The 22,429-nt window shown below is 40.3% G+C and overlaps 1 protein-coding gene across 1 annotated transcript in view; it reads left to right on the top strand.

Annotated features, from left to right (window-relative positions):
• The window catches only part of SEMA4G (semaphorin 4G), an 82,483-nt gene that overhangs the window by 38,400 nt on the left and 21,654 nt on the right, over window positions 1-22,429 (top strand). The window contains exons 4-8 of the mRNA XM_053450389.1: window positions 5,879-5,941; window positions 6,759-6,857; window positions 14,170-14,263; window positions 14,632-14,745; window positions 17,471-17,628. Of these exons, the coding sequence (XP_053306364.1) occupies window positions 5,879-5,941; window positions 6,759-6,857; window positions 14,170-14,263; window positions 14,632-14,745; window positions 17,471-17,628 (528 nt within the window). The remainder of the gene's footprint in view (window positions 1-5,878; window positions 5,942-6,758; window positions 6,858-14,169; window positions 14,264-14,631; window positions 14,746-17,470; window positions 17,629-22,429) is intronic.

The raw sequence follows: 22,429 nt of genomic DNA, 5'->3' as shown, positions 1-22,429 counted from the left end.
GACCCTGGAAGTTCCTAGTTATGATTATGACATAACAAGTATATCATGCATCAAAACAGAAACTTGCTCACACTGACTTAGGAGATGTATATATCGATATAATATATATCCTTGGTCACTGAATCAAACCATGCTTTCAGGGCAAAACCCCTCCAGGTTCCAGAGCCAGTGCTGATACTGGCCATATTGGGGTGCAACTACCAAAAATATTGTTTGCACTAATCTTTGGGGGGGAAATGGGCCTGACTGTCGCTTTTAACATCCGCCTGCCCTAATCGAATATACCCCTTTATGTTCCATGACCTTAAGAATCATTAACCCAGAGACCATAAGCGATTCCTGGAATATTCAAACCATCCTCGCTGGGTAAACAGCCCGATTTCACTTTAAAAAATGCCTTTATAAATTCCTTTAAAAAATTCCATTTTTTGTATTCTGTATCTGCTTGAGCTCTGATAAGAACATTTATACAGCTTTTTATACATTTATACGATACAAATAATTACTAATCATTCCTGACAGCTCTAAATAAAGAGTTTTATATCAAACGTCTGCTGTAGAGACTTAGGTTTTAAATATTATTGGTATGTGACAGTGTTCCATCAAAACAAAGCAAGGAACGCGCTTAGATAAAAGGGATTTTCGTTCTTTTAAATTCAAACTCTGGATAAAAAAAGAACTTTGAAATTCAGATGTTTTATTTCATAGTTTTTACGGCTTGGAGACTTCGTTGGCGAAACAAACGTACATTTCTTATTGGCTGTTCATTTTAAAACCTCTCTATAAAGAATGTTATCATTATTGTAATTATTGTAATGTCTCAGCACTCCTTTGATTGGCTGTGTAACTTGTAACCTTTTGAATAATTAACTTGGTTAATTAATGGTGGAACCCACCACTAGCTTGAAACATGGGAACTGGGAACGCAAGGCGTAGGTTACCTGGGGCTCTTCCTCTTCTGGGGGAGTGGCTTCCTGAAGGGGTGGGCCAGCCCCAGATAGCCTTCAGGAGATGGGAGGGTAAGGGGCGTGGCCAAATACAGCTCCACTGCCATTAGAAAGAAGAAACTGACCCAGAGACCCAGGAGAGTAGTGCTTTACTCGGAGACTCCGGGTCAAACCTGAGGAGACCCCTCTAACGTATTAAGGACATATGCCTTGTTGGTAATAAATTAAAAACCGAAGGTTATGTCACAATTAAACAGTGATGTAAATGTATGAAAATGACTTTAAAAACATAAAATGTAAATGCCTAAAACGTATCCAGTCTATGAAGTACAGCTATGTTTAGTATGGGTGGGTGAGGATTGTAGGAGTTGTAGTTGTGGCCTGCAAGTTACCATTAGCCTTACTAATGGTAAATTAGTGGAACAATACGGTACTTGTGATCTGTTCGAGATATTAGCCAATCACGTTTTAGATAGGGTCACCATTTATAAGTCACCGGAACACAAAATCGAGTTGTAAATTGGGGTGAGATGTAAGTCTGGGCACGCCAGCTTCATCATTAATTCACGGTATTCTGAAACCTCGCAGACCTCGCTTCCAGGAGTAAATTCCCTTTTAAAGATTGTAAGAAGCTTTTCGTTTTCGCAATAGCCCTCTTGACCTTGCTGTTGAGAAATACAGGTTTCTGGGATCCCAAATATTTGGACAGATCCATTATAAACTGCTAGTATCTCATGTTGCTTTACGTTTGTCACTTAAAAGGACCATGCCACCCAGAAGAGTTGTTAATTATATACACATCTGTCTACCCTTTATTTGTGCGGTTACATTAATGTACATAACAACGGAACGGTTATAATTCATCCAAAAAATCTAAAGAGGAGAGAACCCATGTCCTGAAGAGTATGCTTTGGAAAGAGACAGACTCTCTCTTTCTCTCTCACTGGACTGTTGCCCAAAACAGGGACACTTGGGAGGTATGGGCACCCGTATACTAAAGTTATGCTTATTATGCCATTTGTTACAGTAAATCTAGTGTTATGACAGCCGTAATCATAGTGTTTTAAAAATGTATAGACAGAGTGATCCGTTGGGCACCGATGGATACATCCTGCACCTTGGAAATAGAAGGGAAATCGTTCAAGAGTAGGATTTCTTTCAGTACCGTTTATACGCACCGAGAGCGCAATAACTCATGCAGCTGTGGCGCTTAAAGGGTTAAACGGATGGGGGGGGTCATCGATGTGAAAGATATCTGACGTATGACCTGTCAATCTGCTACTAGATTCCACCCCACCTTGTGTTTCAAAGAAACAGCCGGCAGCCACAGTGATTCACAGGGGCCGGGGGCATTAACCAGGCTGTCAGCCTTATATCTAAAAGCTGTCATCGGTGATGATATTTGTGACCCTGACATGTTTGTGACTAAACAAATGAGAGTAGGGCACTCCTTGTGTCCTCAGGGCAGAGGTGAAGCCAACACACGCGCCGTCCGCTGCCAAGTCACACAATCCCGGGTGACTCACAGTCCCACAGTCCGTCCTGAATCCCTTTACCCTTTTACCGTGGCGTGTGTTTGGAATGTGTTTTCTTGGCCATGAACTAAATCGAAATATAAATATTGGTAAAGGTTGTATTTATGGGGTGGTTAGAGGCCTTTTTTATAACTTTATGACCTACTGATTAGTATGCAGCCACAATCAGCCTCAGTGGTGGCTCACCAACCATCGTGGATGGTTCTTAAAACACAATAATGTTGCAGTCTTTTTTTTAGTACAAATTTATTTATTGAAGCCCCGAGCTGCAGGTGATCCGCTGTGGAAAAAAAAAAGTGAACCAAACGTGCAAGGCCATGTGGACACCAGGGTCCCTTCTTTATTTTGCCGGGGGCCGCATTACCAAAGAGATAGGTGGCCCATTCCTTGATCAAAAGGCCCACAAGGGGAAGGACCACTGAAATCTTCATTGGAGGGAGGGGGCCATCAATAAGGGCTAAAAAACAGGACCTTTAGGGGACCTGGTTCCACCATGGAGTTATCGGTGCCAAAAATCGAGTGTCAATTCCATAGGGCTCTGATACTTCGCTTATCTTACTTACACCCTTACGGAGCATTACAAATGTTGCCAACATTTTTTTGCTCTAATGATTAACGTCAAGGTTGTTTAAGGTGAGACGGGTTCACTTTATCATATAAATAACAAAAACATATTGTGCGGGGGGGGGGAATGAAAAGTGTATTTAAAAACATATGTTTTTAGCTTGATGTATCTGTAAATCTTACTTATTAAGCATAGCTGAGCTTATTCGCTCATCTGAACACATGTGGCGGGGCATTGGGCTGTAAAATCCACGCCGGTGAATCCACCGCTTTTACCGTGTGTCTGTCAACACGGAGTCTGTCTAATTCAATGACATTCTGACTCGGAAAGGCAGCTGTCACAACCCTATACCTGAAAGTGTTCAGTCTGAAAATGTATTGTACAAAACTAAATATCACCAGTGTGTGTGTGTATGTGTGTGTGTGTATATATATATATATATATATATATATATATATATATATGAACCCGTGGCGATTTAAGAAGGACCTGTCGTGTCAGAGATAAAACATTAAGAAATTAAGCTCTAAAAAAGTCCTTACTTTATTCCTGCTCAGGGGAGTGGTGGCAGTTTTTAATCCCACGGGCATACGTAACAGGCTGAATACATTTGGCTCCAATGTATGCTTCTAGTCCAGCGTTCCAATTGACACAGTTCTTAAATGATTCCCCTAAAGTCCAGAAGTAATTGAGGTTTTTGTGATGGAAAATGAAGTAAAAGAACTCTGCGATTCTACTTGAGCACGAGAAGGGCCTGCATCATACCGAGAGACATTCAACTAAAGGGGACGTTCTCTACATGGTGGCATTATTCCAAAAGGCCAAAACTTTTAGAACTTTGACAAAGTCGATTATGTGATACGCAGGCTACAGGGATAGCTTAAAACCATAGCGATTCACAATTTATACTCGCTTTACTTTAATACTCCCACCAAAAAAGTACAGTTATAGACGGGTATAACGGTCCAGCCAACTGACCCACCCCAAAAATTTGGGACAAATATTCTATGGCAGTCTGACATATTGGAATATTTAGGTTTGGTTAATATTCCACATTCGTCCAGAGTAGCAGACTTGTCAGACATGTTTTCTAGGTCTACCAGTGATGGATCCCGATGCTGTAATTTGGGGCAAAAGGTCCCTTATTCTGACTGCTTTGATATTTGTCTATTTCTCACATTCTTTCAAATTACAAATGTAAGCGTAAGGTGCAAGTTACTCGAGCCAGAAGATTTCGTCACTTTCTTTCATAGTCTAGCCATAGACACTATTGCAACATTATCTCGACTGTGTCCTCTAGAGTTCTACTTCTGATACGCAACCTGAATTAACCCATGTGTGGGGTAATTTGTGTTTATGACTTGATGTAACATCTGTTCTTCACTAAAGTTTCTCATATTTCAAGATTTATGTGTTGTGTAAAATAACGTTGTAACCTTTTTTATGTCTCCTCTGATAATTCTGAATGCCCGCATTGATTCCAAGTTCATTTTTAATGAGCTGCTTTGATTACACAGCAATATTATATGTTCCTTTCTGAAATGAATTGCCAAACTCCTGTCTTCCCAACTCCCGATAGTCTTTGGGAGACAATGTAGTCCAACCGTTTTGGTGTCTCCTGATGTCTACTAAGGACCTGAGGTGCAATTGTTGGTGTTTTAATGGGCAGGGGGTATACACTGAGATATGAATTGGAGGCCTAGAACATCTCGAAGGGGAACAAACCCCCATGGCCATTGCGACATTGTCGTAGAGTAGAAACTGTATTCTCTAAAGATATGCCATTGCTTCCAGCATATTTTCAAGGATTTTGTTTTAATAATCCAGGACGAGATCTGAGCCTGGTCAAAGTGTCCACCAGACACAGCAGAGAAATGGAAAGTTTGTTTCTCTCACCTTACATTGACCTGTTCTAGAACCTCTCCTTGCATTCTAGGCTGCTTTCACCTGATATTAGTATATCAGTATTGGCTGTATTAGATGAGGGCTTCTTCGAGAACTTGTTATTATTAAGACTGTGCCGTTCCATTCTCCAGATTCCACATTGAGCCCCAAGATGCTTTTTTAGGAGAGAGTTTCTAACATTTTTGTGGTTTTCTGTGGCATCCCCATTACCAATGGCAAATTACTAATCAACAGTACATTTGCCTGGCTAATTCCTTTCTAATTCCATCTTTATTGTTTAATTGTAAAGGCTCAATTCCTTAGTTGTGTTCTAAATGCATTTAGAGCAAGAAAATGTACAATTGCATAAAAGGTGCAGTAAAGGGATCCAGTCATCGGGTAAATACCACTTAAAGTGGCCTTGTAACTCTATGTAAAATTGCTTTGTAGCTTTAGGTTTTGGCACAAAATCTTAAATTCAGATCAGCCCAGGGTCTGTTGTCACCCTGCCCCCCCCCTTACCAGCCATCCACTAATCAAAAGGAAAAATATTCAAAGAAAATCAATTTGCCAGGCAAAATGCTATATTTCTCATTTATAAGTTGCCTGATTCTGATTAAACACTGAGGGATTTTCAGTTGTCAAGGGAAGCATGTGATTGACATCAGCAACAGTGGGTAACATTTGTATCTTAAAATTCCTTTTTTTGGTAGTGTACTAGATTTTTTATATATATTATCTTCTTTATATTTATCTTTATATATCTGTTACATTGATATGTAATAGAAGGCCACAGGCCGTAAGCATGACGTGTATTATCTGATATATTCCAGCAACCATTTATTTATTTTGTTAATAATGTAAAGAAATGTTAATATATCTGTTTCCTAAAAACATTAAATATAAATAAAAGATAATAATAATATATCTATATCTTCTTCTCTTAGATCCACTGGGAGGTCACCTCTGAAGAGCACAATGAGTGCCTGAAAAAGGGCAGAAATAATCAGGTACAGAGATGTTTTTCTGTGTTTTTAGTGATTTCTCTGGATTCACTATAAAGAGACCGCTAAAGATCCAGCGGAGCGCATGTACAATATCTGACAATAGCTTTTTTCCTCACGTTTAAAAGCAAATTGGCCAGCAGGGGATTTTTTTTTATCTACACCGTGATGCTTTTTTTTATTTTCTGGGTAAAAAGACGTCATAGATGACGTTTGTACTAATCCAAAAACCATTTTACTGAAATTCTGGATATGGTGAAAGTTTGATAGGAGAATAAATGTTTTATTAGTAGCATGCCTTATATTTATCAAAACGGTCTTCACTCTTACATATGTGCAGCGGCACGCAGAGCGGATCCCTCTCGCTGTCATCTGGACGTTCGCAGCGAGAACACGGAAACTTTCAAAAGATTTAAAAATAATGATTCTACGCAGCATAAAATAGTTTAAAGTTAGTGAAATCTGTTTAGAACTTAATACGATCCAGAGGTTGCATAGAGATATAACAGTCTATTCCTTAAACACGCGTGGGATAGACACGCGGCTCCTGAGTCTACAAGACCTACACCCGACGAAGGTCTAAGTCTCTACATCGGGGAAAACGTTCGGACTAGATGGGGCGAATGTTTCTTATCTGTCCTCAGATTCCGTTTCTCGGTTTGCAGACGGTATTGACAAATATTTTGGCATTCCCAAGTAATCTTCAGCATTCTTTTATCTATACCCACGATACAAAAATATTTCTAGACTAGTGTGTCTTGCAAGCAGCTGAATTTAGTGCATGTCGTAGAGGGTAATAATTTCTCCTTTCTTCTGTTTTCAGACCGAGTGCTTCAACCATATAAGGCTTCTCCAGAGATTTAATGAAACCCACCTGTATGCATGTGGAACAAATGCTTTTTCTCCAAAGTGCTGCTTCATTGTAAGTTTTAGCTTCTAACATTTCAATTTTTTTTAATTATTGCTGTTTTTTTTTGTTTTTACAACTTAAAAAAACTAAACCTTTCTCATATATTTTTGCCTAATATCATGTAAGTTATACTCCATACTGTAATATATGAATATATCGGTGGTGTATTCTGGCCTGGGGTTACTAGGCTTACAGTGGCATGTCTGGTGGGAGCAGAAGCCCCTCTGCCACAACACTGGAGGCGCCCTATAGGGCAATCAGGCTCGTCGATGAGATCTCAGATCTCCACAACCGTCCCATTTAGATCCATCAATACATATGGCAAACTGCGTATGGTGTTGCGAGTTGACCTCACTGCGGTGACATCAATGGGTGTCCACCACTGGAACCAGTTATTGCTGCTGCTGTTGGCCATGAGTAAGCCTACCATTTTTGGCCTCATTCCTCCCAAGCTTTCTATTGTTATTAAGGGAGAACTTTTTTTTTCAGGGTATGTGCATGATTTAGTTCTGTTCAGAATGCATTTACAGTAAGACTATGTACAGAAAACACACAAGGTCATCAGAAAAGGGATCGCCACCCAAAGTGCTTGTTGGCATCTGAATCCAGCAGTGCAGAAGACATATCGTGGGGAGATTGTAGCTCGGTAAAGACCGCGTGCGCATCCCGTGTACGTGGACAGAGATGGTACCACCAGTGGTGCAGCAGGTTTCAGACGGCTCAGATACCTTGAGCGTTCTCCGTAGCCTGTATACGTTTCACGTTATGTTTGTTCTTCATGAGAAGTTTTTCTGCTGCTGGTTCCCATCAGAAAGCAAGTTGCAGAGGTTTCCATTACCCAAAGGGTGGCTGTGTTATAGATGTTTGTGCGTCAGAGTGAAGCCAAAGAAATTGGTAGCAGATGAAGCTATTTAGAGAAGCTGTCAAACGTGCCTTTGGGTATGAACGGCTAGAGCAAAATAAGGAGGTCACAGCAAGGGCTGCTATGCCAATGAACGCCTAGCCTTTGAGCCAAAATAATTCCTTATGCGGCAAGCTCAAGGTTAAAAAAAAAAAAGTATAATTTTAACCCTTTCATTGAAGTAGGTTGGTGTTGGTAGAATGTACTACAAGAGTGTAATAGGCCAGCCATGCATTAATAATGAATTAGAGACAGGTTTCTTAATAGGGGGGGATTTGCAGCAAAATTCTGTTTACTTTCAGAAATGCTGAGCCTCAGAACGTCACAAACTAGCAGGCAGCGGAGCTTTAGCCAGCCTGGACTACAACTCCCATGATGCTCACGCAGCCAACTCTGAAGCTGCCATGTCTTCAGTGTTTCTATCATCTTCACAGCAATTGTTTTTAGATGTTGTCACTGAAGTATAATAAATAGCTGAAAAAATGTGTAATTCTAAATAAGCCATACATATGTAATTGAGCAGTAAATAGTGTATGACATCATGGATTAAAGTAGTTGACTTAATCATGTAATATTTGGGAGCTGCCCTTGCCTTCTAAACCTTGTTGGGCCAATTGCTTTATGGCAGAACATTTTCATCAGTTCTTCTAATGATCCTTGCGGAGAGAACACCAAGTGACGCAGCGTTACCCAGCGGACTATCATAAAACAAGAATACCTGGGATAAAATAAGCAAATCGAGCAGCAGCCCCCCTCTGGCGGTTTCTCGGCTCGCCCGCCTTAGCGGCGTGACACATGTGTGCCCTGTATTTTATCTTTTTTATTTCATGTTTAGGTTTCTGCTCTTTCTCAAAGCTAAGGTGAAAACACACGGGATGTGATAGGAGACACGCTCCCTCTCCATGTGTAAACATAAAACAAATCGCAGCGTTTCCGCTCAAAACGCGAATCCCGAATGTTTACAGGAGCAAGGTTAATGTGCAAAGAACACACTGAAAGACCTCGCTACATGTGTTTTATATGGTTATCCCTTTCCAGTACCAGGGTGATGGTGGCCTTCAGCACGACACATTGATAGAGCAGAAACGTTGTAGATTTTCCGTCTTGGGATACAGTACAACGCAGAGGATATAATACCAAAGGAGTTAATACAGAAGTTATTTCTCTTGGAGATCAATATCTAAGAGCGAAATATAAAGTTACAACATTCTGCAATTTAACAACAAAGACCGCATCTTCATCTGCTCCCTTTGGGGGCCACAAATGTTCAACAAAAGCCCAACGCAAGATTCTTAGCCCAGTTTCCTCCTCATTTTAATTTCCATACTCGAGGTGTGTGTTTTAGGATGACAGTGGCCCAGCGAGCCCAAAAAAGTCATTAATGGTGGAACTATTTCCATAGTAGCGGTATAATTTAATGTAGCATATTAACGGTGCATATTCTTCCTCCTCCGTCACATCCATGACATGAGTGGGCACCGGTCTAAGTGCCGTTTGGCCCGATCTTCTTAATGGATCCCACCAATATCCACAGATAAGATGAATAGACTCTTTGTCGCTGCCCTCCCACATCATACGTCTATTTGTTCTTGAAAACATGCGTCTAACAAATGGAGCATTACTTGCTATCTGCTGTATATATCTTTCTTTTCGTTCTGTTTGATTGCACTCTTTGTCTGTTAGCTTTTAGGATTGCTACATTACATTTTATTTATAGAGCGCCAGCAGATTCCATATCATTACAAAAGGAGTAGCGGACCCTGCTTTGCGTGCTTACAATCTGTTAACAGGAGCTTGCGATCCATTAGGAGGATTTGTGTCTGGTTTTTGGTTGACATTCAGTGGAATGCCTGATTTTACACTTTTAGCATAACATTCACGCTTTTATGCCTTACTAAATCCACACTTCCATTCCTGGCTCAACTTTTCCCGAGCTGTTTACGTAAAGTGTATATTACAGATGTATTAAAACAAAATACATTTTTATTTATTTATATATTTTTTTTTTTACTCTTTACTTGGTTTGGTCTACTGTCAGATGCCGTTAGACCAAATCACCATCTTTAATTGGATACTTCCATAAAATGTAATCGAAAGGTCAGGATATCTTTAAAAGTGGCCGTTTCTCTTTAAAATAATGTTATATGTGGCCATCCAAATCGAAAGGGCGACTATGCCAATTACTCCTGTCCAAGATGGCCAGTGGCCCCCCAATGAACTGCGAAGCCAGCCGTTGTTATGCCTTATCGACGATAAGATCTGTAACGAGGGAGAGGGCTAATTAAAATTAACGGCCAGTCTGATAATACGGTGTATTGTATTAACGGGAAGATTCCGGAGCCATGGTGACGTCAAACTCCCTTATTCCTGGCGTATGCACTGTTGCTTGGCAACAGGCTTCCAAAGCGTGATGCGATCAAAATGCTTCTTCTCACTAGTTTGCGATCAATTAATAATCCATGTATCCCCGGACACTAACTTGTCAAATCATTTTATATTAGATCTTTTCCGAGCGCTGCACAAGAATAGCAGATTGCTTCGTCCTCGTCAGTTAATAAGCAATGGCTCTTTGCTGTCAAAACAATTTTCGGTGTTGATTTAGCGCCGGCCTTATCTGTGGATTTCCATGTAACAAAGAGAAATATTCCCGTCATGCTTAGCAGGTTTAATTTCCGCATGGATAGCTGAGCTCATTGCCTGGGCCTGGCCGCGCCGCCTCGCACCGTCTATCGGAACAGGACACGAGGATGTTAGCGTTCTAGAATAAATCCCGTAGATCCCATAGATCCCTTCTTCTGGGGTCTGACGTTTATCCGACTCTTCTTGTTTTAAGAATATGTTGGTCTTCGTTGGGACGGAAACTGTTTTCCAAATACTTACACTGTCCTTTCTCGGCGTGTGGTGTGCTTAATTTTTAATTTCTAAAAGTTTCTATAGGTTTTACGGGATTCCAAGGTTAATTCTGAGCGTATAGGAAAATAGAAATACTGAACTATTATCTTGTATCCCGTTTTGGGGTTTCTAGGACACGCAATCCCAAAATAACCATAACACCCTCTTTTTATGTTCACCTAACATTTCTTTTTTAGCACACTTATACCATATACCATAACAGGTCCTACCGGTCAGAAGTTTGGGGTCACTTGCAAAAGGATTTCCTTACGATCAATTAGCCTTTTAAACTCAGATCAGCGATCACAACGTGCCATTGGGACACAGGAGTGATGGGAGTGATAAAGGGCCATTGGAACACAGGAGTGATGGGAGTGATAAAGGGCCATTGGAACACAGGAGTGATGGGGGTGATAAAGGGCCATTGGAACACAGGAGTGATGGGGGTGATAAAGGGCCATTGGAACACAGGAGTGATGGGAGTGATAAAGGGCCATTGGAACACAGGAGTGATGGGAGTGATAAAGGGCCATTGGAACACAGGAGTGATGGGAGTGATAAAGGGCCTCTGTACGCCTATGAAGAGATTCCATTAAAAACCAGCTACAATAGTCCATTTATAACATTAACCCTGTCTGTGCTGGATTTCTGATGCATTTCGTGTTATTTTAATGGAGAAAATTTGGAAATCGCTTTGAACTGTAGGGTATATATATATACACACACATATATAATACGTAATTTAACTTCCTTTTCACACTTGCTGGAGAGTATTTAAAGAAATCATTTTCTGGATGATATGAGTTACCAGATTGGAAGATATTCCGCTATTACGACATCTCTCATACAATTTAGAACCGAATCAGCAAAATGCAAAACACCTAAACCACTTACAATTTTTCATGGCAACTGCAACAACTCAATTTGTTCTGAGTAGCGTTTGCAATTTATTATGGTATAGAACTGGAAGTAATACTGCTTTTTTGAAATTGCAGACATAATTTTTTAACCCCCCACCTTCCAAATCCATTCCATTTATTTAATTGCTCTAACTTGCTATTACCTGAGAAGGGTAAGGCAATGTTACGTCTCTTGGTAGCACTTACTGTAGTTAGGGGCTGACTTTTTACTTTATAGGGTAATTAAACGTTTGCCCGTCGGTGTCGGTATCTGTTTCTTACTATGTGTGTTAGTGTGTGTCTGTGTTAGGATATGTGTTAGTATGTATGTTGCTATTTTGTGTTTGTTAATATGTTACTGAGTATGTTAATTAGTATAGTTAAAAAAAATAAAAAAATAAATAAACTTGTCCTTCTATTTTTTGGCTGGCTCCTAGATGCCCCCTACTCTTCCCTTGTTCTAGAGCTTATCGATTGTTTATAAGGAAATGCGTGATCGCTAGAGATTCATATCACGGCTGCTGATCACGTTTTGTCTGGCAGCTGTATTTCGAAATTTTCAGTAAATAGACATTTCTCTATAGAATACACGCCTGGAATTCTGTGGGTGACCGCGTTCTGTTCCGAGGGGAGAGATTCCGTTTTAGAACTGAAACAAAAGAGATCTGTTCCTTATACGATCCATTAAGTGTATCATAACCGTTAATGAATTTGCTATTTATAAATTGTCATTTTTTTTAACGAGGTCGCCTAGGGCTTGAGTAATGAAGTGAGCTGCGCCAGCTGCTTCGTAATGAGAGGCACAGTTAGAGTTCGCGCAGGAGGAAGGTGCGGATGACAATTCCGACAAGGAACAGTTCCATGAGGATCACAGACCCAATTAGCCTTAAGTGCAGGCGAACGTTTAACATTCTTTTGAATCGCTTGGTACTATTTCACCTGCTATGTACCGTGAGATAAAGCACCATAATAGTATCATTTTAAAAGACCCAGACGCTACAAACTTTCTTGCTCTGATGGATTTTCCTCCAGGCTGTGCCCCCTTCGCCTAGGGATGTAGCGAGCCGTCTTGTATGAATCTACCAGGCCATGTCCTGCCACTGACCTGATTTTAAAGTATGACCCGGATGTTGTAAGAATATAGATGATAGCGATAATAAAGAGTAGGACTAAAAACACTGGGTACGTTCAATAATATAGACATAAAACATAATATAAATGCGAAAACGTATCCCAATGTTATGAAAGTGACCAGCAAAGCATAGAACAAAATACTAGGATTGATGTCAATAACACAAGGCCTGTGGGGAAGGCCTGATGCGCTCTTCTTCAGAGGTAACGGTCCACAAGCACAGACATAAGTCATAAATAAAATATCTCTAAATGTACTAAATGCAATCATCACGCCCAGTGCTTTGGTGCAATTCAGTGTCGTCTAGAAGTAGAGAATGTCCACTATATGTGATTCTATCAAATGCCATTGGTGGGATGAAGAGCTTAGAAATATTATTATTTTATTATCTTTTATAGCGCCAACAGTTTACGCAGCGCTTAATACAATACATATATTCAGGGGGTCTGACAAGACGAGAATTGACAGACTAAGACAGACCGATACATTAGGTGGAGAGAGCCCGGCTCGCAAGCTTACAATCTTGAGGAATAGATACAATGTAACGCTGAGCCTTCCAGGTAGAAAGCCATGCAGCTCCCCCTCTTACTGTCACATGTGACTTCAAAAGGATCTTTCTCTGACATCACCAATCATACTTAAAATATGGATCCTGCCTCTGTCTCTGTAAATAGCTTTTTGTGCAAAAGAGGCTGTGTACAAAGTAGCAAGTGGGGCATTTTTCCACCAGGAGACCTCGGGGAAAATGCTCCCTTTCCCAAATTGTTACCTTTATCCTCGAGTTTGGTTCCTGGCTAGATATTCTTATACGATCATCAGTATGCATCAGACCTTACTACACATTGGGCATCAATATATTTAGGTGGAACCTAAGCCTGTACCACACCAAAGCCGTGTGTGTGGTTGTGAGATTCTGACCAGTTTGTTATGCGTTGTGAAGGACCAGTCCTGTTGAGTTTCTCCTGCCTTCTAGTACCGTTTGTCCCAGTTTAGATATAGTACAACCATAACCATTATTTCTCTGTGCCGGTCAAATAGGCTAAAAATTGTATTCGAACGCTTCTAAAAGTATTGTGCGGTGGGCACTAAAATGTAACGATAGCGTCAGACATCCCACTTTACACTTCAGCAATTATCTTAACTGTCTAGAATACGATTAGATGTATTTAATTGATTTTTTTTTTCTGGAAATGTCACCCTCTATGAATTATTTTCACCTCGTTCCACACACTCTCATTAGGCTGGATAATTAGCAACTCTTTTGCACCTATAAAAAAAAAGCCGTCTTCTTCTGATTTCCTACTCATTACAGCTGTTCATTTATTAGCACGGAATCAGCGTGATTAAACCGCAGAGCGTGTGTTACATTTCCTAAATTTATATATACAGTATGTGTGTGTGTATATATATAATATATAATATATATATATATATATATATATATATATATATATATATATAATGGTAGAATTACCATGGCATTTTCCTATTGCTTTGTAGGATGGGAAGACTTTTGTTTTGCCTGCCCAGTTTGAAGAAGGGAAAGAAAAATGTCCGTATGATCCTGCAACGGGCTACACGGGACTCATAATAGGTGAGTAAAGGTTTTATTTAACCAAAATACTAGGGCTATTGACTGGGCTTCCCATATCAGCTCTGGGGTCACATCCCACGCAGCCATAGCATGCTATCCTTACGCACACTCCAATAAAAATATATAATGTGGACGGAGTGTCCGGCATGATAGAAAAAGACATGGAGTGGGGAAGTATATTGTACAGCCTCTCTGACCTGTCTCCCTACCAGCGTAGACCACCTGATGTTTGACCCCTTTACTAAAGGACGCGGTGTAAAGATGGTGAATAATCTGTAGACAAAGGGTCTTCTGTTCATTAAATGAGGATTTCTTAGAAATGGTATGTTTTTGTTGAAGTTTTTTGTTGCTTTTTTTGCTCTTTTTAGATGGCGGACTTTACACAGCCACGCGCTATGAGTTCCGCAGCTTGCCAGACATACGGCGGAACCTTTACCAGCGCACTTTGAAAACCGAGGAATCCCCCCTGCACTGGCTAAACGGTAAGAGGAGGATTCGTCCTTGATGTTTGTGTTTTGTGATACGTTACCGTAACAGACAATGTAACAGATTTTATTATTCAGCTCTTTGATGTTTCCAGCGTGGGGATACTGATGCGGAATGCCGTGGGTCGTGTATGACATCACTAGGACATCATTTAACGGTTACTAGCTGTTAGTGCTGTGTATTTTGGGCAGGTTCCATGTTTGGTTTTCTGACACTTCGTTGATGTGGGGACCAGTTTGGTCTGTACTGGACCCATTCGGTTTTTTTAGTAGCCCATCACACTTCAGTGCGGTTTGTTGGTTTAACTCGGTGGAGCATGTCGGGAGACTAGATGGGTTTAAAAGGTTCTTATCTACCATCAGTCAAGAATAGATTTCACTTTGGTTATTTTTTGGGGCATATACATATTTTAAACCTGTCTTTGAACATTTTAAGGGCTGTGTTTTTAGCATGCATTTTACCAATTGCATATTTCTTGATTTTGTAGCACCTATTTAAAAGAAAAAAACAGGCATCACAAGTTGTAGACATAGCCACAATGGGTGGTCGATGCATTCTGGGAAACATTATGCTGTGCCATTCATGTTCTGTTATAATAGGTTACTTCCAGGGCTATGAGTATAAGTTATAAGAACTACAACTAGGATGCATAGGATACTTTTACCCACTAGTGCCAGAGAAGAAGACTTACAAAAGGCACAGGCAATGGGGCAAAATAGGCCAACGGTAATAATTATCACACAGCCAAGGAACCCCAGTCAAATCTATAAGGGTCGTGTTGTATCAATTTTTGTAACTCTTAAACTTAATGGAACAAAAGAAGTTTAAGATACAAGGATAGTGCTGGAAGTAGCTGTGGCTAATCAGACTAAACTATGACAAAAGTCCAAGGATGGGACCTCTAAGGAAATGCAGTTCGTTATAGTGAATGTCATCTGAAGAATATTGTGAAAAGAACATCATGAGAAGGGGGAAGCAAAGCATAGCACTAAAGAACAAGAAGAGCCTATAGACAAGAAGAGGGAAGGACTAAAGCAACCAGCCTGATCATGGCCTTAATGCAAAAACTAAGTCTCAGGAACCAAGGAGAACGCGTAAGTTGATGAAATCACCCGAGACACCATGTGAAGCTCTGCCACTATTTTTGCCGCCAGTGTTGTGCAATAAGAACCAGCATCAACTGCAGGAACACTTGGCCAGAAAATGCTTAGGACTGGTGGATCAGATATGAGGGTACATAGCCTCAAGCTCAGAACAACAGGGCCTAGATTTGCGCAGCTTTGGCCACAGTGGCCCCAAAGCAGGCATAATTCTCAACCTCCCAATTGTAAACCCTTACACCCTTTCCTGAAACGTTTCCATGCAAGGCGCCGTGAAGTGCAGGCCGTAGAAAAGCTGGACCATAAGGACCTCATCTACAGAGACCTCAAGCTGGAGGTTCTCACCATGCATGCTCTGTTGATTATTTCAATCTGTTTCGCTGACATGTCCCCATTGGCCTGTCTGTTATCAGTTTGTCGGAGTATATTTTTGACGATCTGTATTATGTATTGTTTGTATACACTCCATGTTTCCAGATTCCCGTGTTGCTCTGTACGTCAAATGTTGACATTTCACCGGATCCATAAAACCTCACTCGCACCCTCCCATGGTTACTGTATATGTTTATTTTGAGAGCTTGTGGGTTTTTTGACAGGCTAAGTCAATGTCTTGTTTCTAGCTGTCTCTTCGAACAACAGACTGTTGTGACGCTAAACATACTCAGCTCTAATCGGAGCCCAGAATTGCTCTTGTGCTGGTGGATTATTTTCTTCCTGTTTTACAATATGTAACGGGTTGTCAGATTCGTTTGGAAACACACTTTGAATAATTCATAGCTGTGTTACGGAGCCCGGTCTGATCATTCAGTGGCTTCCAGTAAACATTAGAATCTTTCATTCAATCTCTAAATGAAAAGATGGTCGCTTTTCAATATCACACATTTTACAATTCACTACCCTGAATTAACTTATGTCATGATGTTTACATATAAAAACAGGAAATATATATACTGTGTTTGTGTGCGTGTATATATATATATATATATATATATATACTCTGTATATTTATTTATATATAATTAGAAATCCACTTTTTTGTTTATACCATGGTTGGTGGTCAATATCTTGTTCTTAGGATTTTTATCATTGACCATTGTTATCATCACGCTTCACACACCTAAATCTTTTCCAAAATTCAAAAATATTCTAAATGCAGCCAAATCATTAACTTTGGCAAGGATCGAGCGCCTCCGATGATTAGGGGCCCTTGCTAACCCAGCCTAGGGGACACGATAGCAACAGAGATGGGCAGAAAAAAAAACTGATTGACCCGCTCCGTGACTTGGCACCCTGCGGCGAGCCGTCTGGTTATTATTGCTCCTGGTAGGATGTCTGGATTCCTGCTCTATCTCTATCTGCATTTTTGTTACAAACTCGTGCTTTAAGCTGCTCCGTTCAGTAAACATCTCTGTTACGAATCGGATTATGTGGCATGTGTTTTGACATCGCTGTTTTCTTATCAGCGAGGAAAATGGAGAAACCCAGAGGAATGCATTTCCTTAAATCATTTGTGATAAATAAAACTATCTCGTGATATTCCTTGAGTAAGAGATTCCTGCCAGGTACATTTAACTCCTACATCGTATCATTCTGATTCCGTTCCTTGTGCTTTTCATTGCAGATGCCGAGTTTGTGTCCTCCGCTTTAATTCCGGAGAGTCTGAACGCCGAAGTAGGAGATGACGATAAAATCTATTACTTCTTCAATGAACGCGTCATAGAGGAGAGCTCTTCCTTTCTGGACAAGACACAGGTGGCGAGCGTGGCTCGCGTGTGCAAGGTAGGTTTATCGTTTCCCCAGAGTTCTGCAGCTCTCCACCTCCACCATGGTCTGGCGATTCTTGCCTCTGATTGGCTGCTTGAAGCAGCCAATCGGTGGCAGAAAAGCGCTACTATTGAAATCAATGGGAGTGCTTTCTGCTCAAGAGACCCCCCGCACATTTGTAAGGGGACCTCATGAAAAATTTAAAGGGACCACGTAGCGGCCGTATATATTATGTGCATATGGTGGCTGCAGTGTCCCTTTAATTTAGAGTTACATTTTCATTAAAGGTTTCTGTAGACGTAACGATATGTTATGCATGCGTATAACGTGCGCCCGGCTTTATAATTGTCCTGAAAAATATTAGTGTTTATAATAATTGAGTTGAGCCCCTTAACGTTCCGTTATGTAGTCCTATGAAAAAGAAAACAGTAACTATTAACACTGTCCATTAACTATAACCCTGGCCTGTGTGCCATTTGCTCGCTGAAAAGCACAAGTGTGCATTAACCCTTTAAACGCTATTGGGGTAAGCACTGCTTTTTAGAGAAAAACACCCAAACGGTTCGAGGACAAAGAGCTATTTTTTTAACCATAAGTGCAATGAACCTACTGAGATCCTCTGTAGTCCTCTGTTTACCCCGCTCGCATATCAGGTTCATGCTATGGGGTAATTGCGAAACAGCAGAGTTTTATCTGGGGGAGCGAATACTTTATCAGTAGCGACTCATGTTTCTTATCACAGGTAGGACTTCTGCACACCTCCTCGTGCAATTTACACCAACACGCCCCATCCTTAACAGATTGCGTTTATGACCTGGTATTGTTAAAGTTCAATCAAGGTGTTGGCACGGAGTAATGGGTAATTGCCTGCCAAACTCGTTCCTGTTTAGCAGACTAAAACTCCCATGAATCCGAGGCATCCTTTACAGGTCTAGAAATAATAGCTGCCTCATAGAGTGCTTGTGCCTTTTTTATGCATTATTCGAAATGTGGCTTTTTACTATCACTGAATATTGCGCATCGGGCGAGTGTGAAAAAAACGTGTAAAAAGATGATAAAACGTGTTTTCTCAATGATCTAATTTTTACGTGGTTACTTGGATCAGCGAACACAACGTGCCATTGGAACACAGGAGTGATGGGAGTGATAAAGGGCCATTGGAACACAGGAGTGATGGGAGTGATAAAGGGCCATTGGAACACAGGAGTGATGGGAGTGATAAAGGCCTCTGTACGCCTATGAAGACATTCCATTAAAAATCATCTGTTTCCAGCTACAATAGTCATTTATAACAAGGGCATTTCATGGTGTATATATATATATATATATATATATATATATATATATATAAATTTATATTTACTACTAAGATAATACTAAAATGATTACTGCTAACAATAATAGTAATAAAAATAGTGATACATCTTTATTAAGGTTTCTTAATGAAACTGCCTTGCATGCATCTATAGAAGAGGATGTAAAATTACTTCAGCTTTTGGGACCTCAATGGTCCTATAAAAGAAGAGACCTCTGAGGTACTGAAAGCTGATGTAGCTTTACATCTTTTTTCTATGTTGGCCTAAGTAACGACTTAATTTTCTATTGGACTAGAACAGCAACGCAGGACGCGGGAAAAAACTATATTAACGGAAAGTTCATCTAACACGGGCGAGATAAAAGAAGATTAAAGGCGTTTGTGTGGCAGGTTAACGTGTTGGGCCATGACGTGGCCAGTTTATTTTCAGTGATACGTCTTAGAAGCAGCGACCGCTTTAAATGTCAGCGGTTATTTTGATCGTTCACAACCTGTCAAAACTTGTCATAAAACAAGGTTTTAAGGTACTTTTAAGCAGAAGAATAGAAGCTATTATCTGCGTGTTAAGGCAGAGTTTAGGGTACTTTCCGGAACAATTTATTACGATACAGCAAGTTTCTGACAACAAAGCCGGGCAATAATCCCAATCGATAACACGAGCGGAAGGTTCTAGTGAAGACAGACAGTATTCTCAGCATAAGCAGACAGAATGTTGGTTGCCATTCAGTGTGCTTTCATTTCTACCCCAGTCGCTATAAAACCCGGTAGGCCCTAACGGCGATACCATTGGTGGTCATGGTGGACTGCATTAAAACCACCTCTGAAAGGGTCCTAATTCTGTAAATTATTGTGAGTGTCTGCTGTAAAGTTCTTTGTGATAGTTTTAGACTTTTTCATGATTTAAAGTAGTACTGAGTAAGCCAGACAAGCCAAGCAAGACCACAGCCTGGCCCGCCGAGTCTTTCCACAAGTCACAGGCGTGCCGTTTGAAGACGTGGTCAGACCCAACGACAGAAGAAGAGGAAGCACTTTAGCCACTTCCACGTGGAGGCTTGACTCAAGCGAATACTTCTTTCTTTCCGACAAGCTGTGCTGACCCAGGAGTCGCGCTCAGCCCCGGCAGCAAGTTACCCAACGCCGAGAAAAACATCATTTACATCTTCTTACATCTTGTTTCTAGAAACGTTAGTCTGTAACGCACAGAATATGGCAAACCGTGTAAATATCACTGCATGAGCACTGGTGGATAAATCAGATGATTAAATCACAGAGGAACGAGCCGAGACGAACAGCCCTACCTGATAAAACTGATAAAGCACAAATAAAATACACAGATACACGCTGATCTTGGGTATTAACCCTTTAATAATCCATCGTGAAGATTCTGTGTAGTCCCTCTGCAAATAAACTACCAAATGGACCCAATACCGGTCCTCATAGAAATTTTCACAGCAAGTCACATGACATGAACTTGATGTCGACATGTGATGTCAGGATGTATATAGAGTCACTGCTTGCTCTATGACATCAGCAATCAGATATTTAAAGTTTCTACAGTACTTCTGAAGGTGTTGTTCCCACAAAATTCACGCGGGATATTCATGAATACAATTAAAATAATCTACAATTCCCACAATCCTAAATCAGTCCCGTTAACCTCAATAACCATCGTATACCATAAAAGGCATAAACCGGTCTAGATAATACCGCATGCTGAAAACCGTTTATTCCCCCTTTATGCATCCAGGACACGGAGTTACCAGCTGACTGCTTTTACATTAAACTAAACCGTTTCACAATATCATTCTTCTACAAGACACACAATTCCAAGATAAAGGAATGTTTTCCTCCGAAAGAATTCCGCTTCCTGAGCCAACAATCCGTGGAATAGAACATTTATTCACTACCCACAAGCACCGTTATGAATTATTGAGTAATCGCAGGCTGTCGCACACCGCGAGCCAGCAAAAAAAGAACGGATTAGAATGTTGACTTTTTTTACAGAACTCTTCTTTTCTTTCTAGCATTTTTCGCTGAGCGTATCGCAGGGCCATGTTTATATTTTTATTTAGCCTGTTTAATTTTTATTTTGAAAGTAAGAATATTTTTTTCCGCTTTACACCCCAAAAACGCCTTACATTTTTGGACAAATATTAATTGTACTGCCCCCTCCCCCAATGAAAATGTTAAATTAAACTTGCCTACTTTACTGCTTATGGGTTATGATCTGCTGATCGTATAATTTATATACCTGTTTGACTGCACACGCTCCCCTCCCACTTCCATTCCACTCCCCACCCACTTCCATTCCACTCCCCACCAATGTCTGTCTGAGACTTGCCCTGTTCTTATGCACAGTTATCCCCATCCCTGCCCACGATTAGCTTTGTTGTTTCACAAAAGTAGAGTGGGAACTCTGAGTAGTCTACCCCGCAAAGTTCCCATGTATGATAATTTACCTTTAATAACGAGGCTTTTCCTTCTTAATGGTTTGAGCCGGATACCATTAAGAACCGCAGGCTGGAATGCCAAACCCAATTCACCTTCTTTCTGGTGCCTGTAAAATAAGTAGGCGTTAAGCCCAGGATATAGTAAACAATCAAAAGAAAATAGAGCAAAAATGAGTGAGCAATGAATCCGAAAAATAATCTGAATAAGCTGCTGGAAAACCTCTCGTGAGTTCCACCTTAAACCACACAACTAGGAAACTGAAAAAAAGTGATAAATAATAATGATAAAAGTAGAAGCAAATAATTACACTGAATAACATAAAAAAATAATAATATGCTTCAAATAGAAAAAATCTAAACCCCAATTTGACACAAAAAATAAAAGTACTTTTGAGTATCCAATCTCCCAGTTTTTCTTCTTATGATCTTCACAATAAAAACTCAATCAATTCAGATTCTTTTTAGGGTTTTCGGTATCGCATTCATCAATTGAAATTTTTTTGCGAGTCAAATTTGGCCTTATATTTTTACTATTTGAAGCATATTTGTATTATTTGACGCACATCTTCATTATGATTATTTCGATCCACTTATATTGTTTTGTTAGCACTGACGTTATCACTTTCTTTCTAATGTTATAGTAAATAAGCACCAGAGACACCACATTTTTAACAATTTAATTGAGAACATGGAATAAATACCTCCGTATGTGTCAAACATGCAACTTTCTGGTGGGACACGGCACATCCAGGCTTGAGTAAAGAGACTATATGGAAATCTAGCAGGAGATTTATGGATAATTCAGCGTCTGTCATCAAACATCTTATATCCTCCTTACAGTAAATTGTTAATCCTGTTTTGGAGACTGTTTACTGGATATGTTTTAATATATATCTTCCAGCTTACTGTACATCAGCAACCTAAATCTCCCACTATCATTCTTCAATGACTCCTCCAGGACAGTTAGTGAACCTTGGAAGGATGAAGCCAAAAGATGTCACTGTTCGTTGTGTCTGTTGAGTGTAAAGAAGACGTCTTTTAGATCTTTTTT

The sequence above is a fragment of the Spea bombifrons genome, chromosome 11, assembly GCF_027358695.1.
Source record: "Spea bombifrons isolate aSpeBom1 chromosome 11, aSpeBom1.2.pri, whole genome shotgun sequence".
NCBI classification, from domain to species: domain Eukaryota; kingdom Metazoa; phylum Chordata; class Amphibia; order Anura; family Pelobatidae; genus Spea; species Spea bombifrons.
Note: the sequence above shows the minus strand (reverse complement) of the source record. Positions and strands in the feature narration are given on the sequence as shown.